Source organism: Rhagoletis zephyria, unplaced genomic scaffold (genome assembly GCF_001687245.7).
Source record: "Rhagoletis zephyria isolate East Lansing unplaced genomic scaffold, Rhagoletis_zephyria_1.1 Rzeph_scaffold_22629, whole genome shotgun sequence".
NCBI lineage: Eukaryota > Metazoa > Arthropoda > Insecta > Diptera > Tephritidae > Rhagoletis > Rhagoletis zephyria.
In genome coordinates, this window is record NW_016179687.1 from 1 (window position 1) to 7,158 (window position 7,158).

Consider the following 7,158-nt stretch of genomic DNA (forward strand, 5'->3'; position numbering starts at 1 on the left):
TAAGCTCGAAAATGAGGATAATCTACTTATATGTGAACCTAGTATTAGTAAGATAAACGAGAATGTGCTAGTTTCCATCACCCAATTCTTGTAGGGAATGCTTCACGCGTATATTTGTAAACCAGTTTACTTTTAAAATGAAATTCAAATGCAGAAAATGAGAAACAAAAGTGGTGAAGTCCATTCAATAAATAGATGCTCTCTTTCATAAAAATTGTCTTCCAGAATAGGCTGAATTCCGATTTCACAACGAGGGTAGAATACATTCGTTAACGAAGGCTTTGATATGCTGGAGAATAGCCAAGTTATCGTTTTGAATTCCATCCCCTTTTCCATTCATTATAGAAGGTGAAGTCAAAAGGTTCGTTCTCCAATTATTTAAGAATTTTCAACCAAAGCCAATGTTGAAAAGATCGCTGCCCCTTTTCGATGGTGTATAAAAATTTCATAGCTGTACCGATGACCAGTAGCTCATAAAAACAAAATATGTATTAATTCTTACTATGGGAGTATGTAAGTTCAAATTTTTGAAGCCGTTTTTCTAGGCTTTTTTTGGGCTATAATAGTTTTGTCAAAAAGGATCGAGTTCCCGATACTTCTCAGTACTCATGAAAAGTATCGATATTCTGTACTCGTTACTCGCATCATTCTATCATTATTTGTCCCTAGCCATGTCCAAATCGAAAACAATTTTTTTTCTTAATTGTGTTAAGGCGTTTGTTAATTGTTGTCTTGTGAAAAAATGAAGAAGTTTCCAGTGAAAATTGATCTGTCAACTTTTTTTGAGGATGAAAGAAAATTTGTTATAGTTCTTGTAGATCCACTATGGAAAAGCGTAGAATGTTTGCAACATCGTGTGGAAGAAATATTTGACGTACGACCGGTACATTTTCTCACGGATGACAATCTTTTTATTCCACCGCAGGAATCTATAGAAGTTATGGAATTCACCGGATCACTTAAGTAATAAAGTTGCACCAATGGTAAAATTAATATAAAAAGTTTAAGTTTTTCCAGGGCATTCATACCAAAACTGGCTCTCGAGGAATCTCGCCGTCGTCGTTCAAAGAAATTTAATCCGGAACCTTTGCCGACTGAGAAAGAGTCAGTTAAAAAAAGGAAATATCATACATTGGCTACTGAAATCTTAGATGTGTCTATTCAGAATCAAATTAAAAAGTCGAAGTGTACACCATTAGAGGCGTCCAACGTGGCAACTCCAGTTTCCAACGAGTCCCAAGAAATCACAAGTACTAATGAACAGACTTGTGCATTTAAGCAAACTACGAAAATACCACCAAATGATAGTCCAGCGGAACTCGGCGCTCGTAATCGCAAAACATCCAATTCAGATATTTTAAAAAATCAGAGTTATACGCATAAGGAAGAGGAAGGGTTAGTATCGATAAGTAAACCTAAAAAAAAACGATCTCACAAACGAGAGATTGAGACGGATGGAAAAAGGCAAAATGGTAATTAAATATGCATGTCGTACCTTGATATAAAAACGCCCTAACTCATTTTCTTTTCGAATACAGTACTGCAGTGGTTCCCAACCTTTTCCAACTGGCGACCCACATTTCCTTATCGTAATACCTCCACGGTCCACTAGTTCACGGTGGAGTAAGAAACCTAAAATTGTATCGCGTCCCTTCCTTATATATAAAATATATATTTTACCATCAAATATTGCAAATATATCTGTGTTCATATGGAATAGTAGCTTATATCGAAAGGCTGGCTTTAGTATAATGCGGCAGTCTCAGCATAGAACTTTTGGCAAATAAACGTGCAAGAAATAGTTCCGATACTAGCAAGTCAATATTCTTATTGAGTCTCATAAAAAAATTTCTTGTCGTTTAAAGAATACAGGAAATGCCGCATTATACTAAAGCCAGCTTCTCGACATAAGCTTTTATTCCATACGAACACAGATATGTATGTATGTATATGCAATAAACTGGCCATTAAAAATGAATTTCAAACCGCCGGGCAGAAAGTTTCATTTTAGCATTAATGCTTACAATATAAAACTTTGTGGCGATCGGATAAGATTAAGCCACTAAAGATTATATTGCAAAGTGCATTCTTGCAATAAAATCCAACCCCATTGGTGCATATGGTCTTGGCTTGCGTTTTTTTTTTAACTTATCCTCCCGTACGTGCTCCGTACGCTTACACACTTTTTAACGTTGCCTTAGCCTCTACCTTCCCAAAGCAATGGAAGATTGCTAATGTGATTCCGGTCTCAAAAAGCAACTCTTGTAACTCTCACCAAAACTTTATTGAGCGAACTCTAGTCTGGGATTAGATCCAATCATAGTTGTTCCATAGCTGTGTTAAAGATTATAGATGACATCCGCCCCGCTATCGACAGTAGTATCATGAATGGCCTTTCTTTAAACGCCACCAAAACGCAGGTACTTCCTATTTCGTGCGTTCCTTTTGATCTCAGTACACTATAACCAATTATTTTGAACGAGATGGTGCTAGAATTCAAATATGTTGTTCCTATTCTTGGTATTAAAATGAATCCCCGCTTAACTTGCATGGATCACATACGTCATAGTATATCAAAAATTATATTTTATATTAAGAAATCTGCGGCACCCGTAGTTAAGTTAAGTCCCTCATCGTTCCCCATATTTCCTATGTTGGACTCGTCTATGGCAATCTAAGCTACGATTCTAGGAAGAAATTAAATCTAGTTTTAAATAACGTGGATAGGTTCATTTATTGTAAGAAGAAGTTTGACCACATATCCCAGGGGCGGTTATCATTATGAGTAAAATTATTTATATCAGCATTAAATCATTATTTTATAAGTTTTATTTTTTTCGCTCTAAAATATTAATTATTATTGATTTTTATTTTTCTGCTCAACGGAAATGATTATTATTTGATTTTTATTTTTTCGATCAAAAATAATGATTAATTTATGATTTTTATTTTTTCGCTCAGAGATAATAATTATTGCTGAGTTTTATTTTTCCACTTAAAAATAGTGATTATTTATAAAATTGAAAAGGCTTTACAGACGCAACTTACTGAAATTTTTACCTGCAAATTTTTAGACTTATTCCTTTAATTAGGGTGTCGCTACCTCTGAAAAGGATACGGCGGAAACCGCGATGGTACAGATTTCTATTTTTTGGAATGATCATTATTCTTAAGTGAAAAAAATTTAACTCAATAATAATTATTATCTTTGAGCGAATAAATAAAAATCATAAAATAATCATTATTTTTGATCGAAAATATAAAAATCAAGTAATAATAATTACCTTTGAGCGAAAAATTAAAACTCAAATATTAATTATTATTTTTAATCTTTATTGGTTAAACTCGAAAAATAATAATCATTGTAAATTACAGTGGGACGTACGAAAACAAATACGTGGGTATAAATAAAATGGTTTTACAACGATTACAACTTGTTGATTTTTTTGGTTAAAATTGAAAAAATAATGATTATTTCCGTCCCTGTTAGTTTTTGTAAAATCATCTCGTACGCACAATATTGTTGTCCCAAGGTACAAAAATTTACCGGCGTCTAGATTGTTTTTTGTTAGCTATCAGGATTTGGAGCCCAATACCAATTTAAATTAAATGTATAACATCGATTGGATCCTTCAAAACTATTTGTATTTTCCTCCCTCTATCCCCTAACATATGTGTAAGCGCCAATCTATTATTATTATTACATACAATATTAATGAGATTTTTGGGACTGTTTCAATTGAGCTAACACGTCAACTTTCTGATGGTTTATTCAATTGTTTCTGATATGTTTAGGATTGATTCGCGACCAACAGGTTGAGAACCGATGCAGAACTGTACAAAAAAAAAAAAAAATAAAAACTGTTATTAAATTTGTATTATGAATTGATATATGATTTATACTTCCCAATAACTAAAACGATTCTTTATAGTAAATTCTGAAACAGTGCAGCTGGAAATTTGCTCGTCGACTTTCCTTACCAATTCAAAATCAATCGGCAAAAACACGCACATATATTTTGATGATTCAACTATCGTCGAGTCGACAACAAATAAACAAACTAATCCAGTTAATACCACATCCACTCGTGATAAAAATAAATCGCCAAAAGTAATTTTTAAATGCCATTTGAATAATGATATTACAAAGCCTTTGGTTTTTCCTTTACAAGTAATTAACAGAAGCCGTAAAGCTCGGAAACCTCTAATAGATATTCAAGAAAATATACTATTACCGCCCGCCAATATCGACATCTTAATCAAAAATGAACTTGCCAAGCCATTGAATAACGATTTTGAGAAAAACCTTTTGTCTAATACTTTTGTGGCTGCAGAAAATTCAAATAATGTCGAAGCAGAAGGTGATATAGAAAACGTAAATAATATGGAAGGTAACGACCAACTAAAATCCAAAAAGGACGATACTAATAATAATTTTGAGCTCACTGAAAAAGCAGAAATAAACGCAAGCATCACAAGCGAATTAGAAAAATCAAGTGATTTAGAATCCACAACAAAACAAGCCATGGAAGAAATAATACATTCGAGCAATGAAAGTAAAGAAAAAGCTGATGAAAAACATATCTCAATTGCAGGCGAAAATAATCAAAATAGAAACTCGAGTGCAAATCATACAGTGACTGAGCCTTCTGGCGATGAAAGTAAATCTCAAAAAGAGCCGGCCAACAATGAAGCTGAAATATTCCAAGAAGAATCATTCGTTAAAATAACAGCAAACACAACGGATGCATCTAATAATTCTTTGGAATTGGAGGAGAGCTGTGTTATAAATTTAGATGATGATGAAGACGTGATTGATTTGAGTGACGCTGATGATCAACAACAGCCGTTTCAAATGACGCCGAATACTTCTAGGCTTTCAGAAACCCTAAACAAAAGCATTAGCGCAATGAGCGCCACTGAGATGCTTCCTTTCTGTACACCACTTACATCTATGCCTGCAGTGGGCGATATTGTTGTATTTAAGGTACGAAACTATAAAATCTAGTACACATAGTACTTACATATATGCATGTCAAGTGTATTCATATAATTTTTTATGTTTTGCAGTTCAATCGGAGAAGTTTAGAAGAGAAAAAGGATGTATCTGAATACATAGCTTGTAAATGCGAACATATAAATCGGCGGACGAAAGTTTTAAAACTCGCCATATTAGGTAAATTTTAAGTGAACTATGTATGTATATAACGCTTACATATGCGCCGTTTATCTTCAAGGTGGCATAATTCGTTTCCTTCTCTAAATTTCTAAATTGTTAGTTACTTCCAACTGAATGCATCTGTAAATTTTTCTACCGTCGTAAGCTAATGGCATAACCTTTACCTTTATCTGATGAACCTGTACGAATAACAGACGCGTTCAGGCACATTTGAATGATCGATCAATGAAATCAAACGGCCTGAAATGTCACTTCCAAAATAAACTGCTCATATGTACCAGGGCTGCAAACCGCTCCATATGTCGATGCGGTTAGAAAAAATTTGAACTTGTACAAGAATCGGTTCATTAGTATATCAGAAACGCGCTTCAGTTCAAATTGTTACAAAGTGATACAAAATATACTATAAAATGGCAATTACTATATACATATCGACCCCTATTTTCGATTTTACCGAAAGCGGTAAAAGGCAAGTTTTACAGGACAGGCTTAAACAGTGTAATAATTTATTTGGATTTAAATGGACAACAAAATTATTGAATGCTACCTTTTGAATAGGACTATTAATTTTTTGAATACCTTATTGTCTAACTGTTTGGTGCATCTAGTAGATTGTCCACAATTTGTCTTCGTTGATGCTGTTTTAAAGCTCATTCAATTATCAAACAAACATTAAGCCATCGACCATATTGACAATACTATTTGATATATTTTTACGTTTTATAAAGGGATGAGAAAAAGAATTAAAATTTAATCCTTTACCCAGAATAGGTTCAGTGCCAAAATCTTCAAGCTAGGGAGATTTGTTGCAAGTTTCGAAATCAGTTGTTATATTTTTCCGCCTCGTCCTGTATTAAAATCAAAGATTCCAATTTTATAAAAAGAAAAATCTCTAATACGGAAAAGTGGTAAAATCAAAATCTTATAAGCAATTTGAAATAATTTCGATTGTGTGCATCCATAAGTCGCGATTTCAAATACAATTGCAATTTTTTTATAACGGCACGAAAAAATGCCCCCTTAAGTATCTGTTTTTCGTGCTTCTGGTATGCTTTTAGATCTTATAACCCGGGACGAAATTTTTAAGCTTTTGCTTGGAATTGCTTATTCTGGGTTTCCAAGCTTAATTTTAACGACCATGCTTATTTTGCATATTTCCTGAAATATAGTTTTGGCATTTTTTGAAAACACCGTTATATGGGAAGTGGGCGTGGTTACAGTCCGATTTCGCCCATTTTCAATACCAACCTACCTTGGATAAAGGGAAACCTACATACCGAATTTCTTTGAGATTACTCAAGTTTTGCTCGAGTTAGCGTGTACACGGACGGACGGACGGACAGACAGACATGGCTTAATCGACTTCTCTATTCATTGTGAGCATTTAGGTATACATTTGTTTATATCTATCTCGATTCGTTTTGGCTGTTACAAACAACCTTGGGCACAAGTGCGCTCGGAATCGGACATCAAATAGAAAGTTACAGCAAAAAACCCGATTCACTGGAAAGTAACTTTCGATTTCGCATTTTTACAGCAAAACGCGTAGAAAAGCGCTTGCATTGCCACGTTTAACCGCACCTTAATTTAAATAAGTAGCGACAATTTCCATTTAAAGACAATTAATTTTTTTTTTTAAGTGTAGATATTTCATTTATTACTTAACATAACTTAACTTAAACTTAAGTTTCTTGATGTCTGCCAGAAGAAGTTGGTGTTCGACGAGTAGTTGATTACCAGAAATTTAGAGATATATAATATAAACGAAAAATAAATATTCCATTGTGCAATTTTTGTTTTTTCAATATCTTTCTATAATTTTTAACTGGATTTTAAAGAAATTAACGGTTAAAAATTACTTGTTCGTTTTTGCCCATAAAACATCATTATAAATTTTATTTTCTATTAAGATTTAATATTAACAGGATGTTTTTTTTCTTCCAGATGCAAGTCTCGAAAAGGATATTATTCCACAACAT

At 33.4% G+C, this 7,158-nt stretch overlaps 1 protein-coding gene across 1 annotated transcript; it reads left to right on the plus strand.

Moving 5' to 3' along the window:
• Positions 1–649: 649 nt before the first annotated feature.
• LOC108381452 (coilin-like) lies at positions 650–7,155 on the plus strand (the record flags this gene model as incomplete). Its single annotated transcript, XM_017637874.1, has 5 exons — positions 650–963; positions 1,018–1,472; positions 3,933–4,987; positions 5,071–5,176; positions 7,124–7,155. Coding segments are annotated over exons 1-5 (1,869 nt in total), but the record flags the coding sequence as incomplete, so codon positions are not given.
• Between the last annotated feature and the right edge of the window lie 3 nt (positions 7,156–7,158).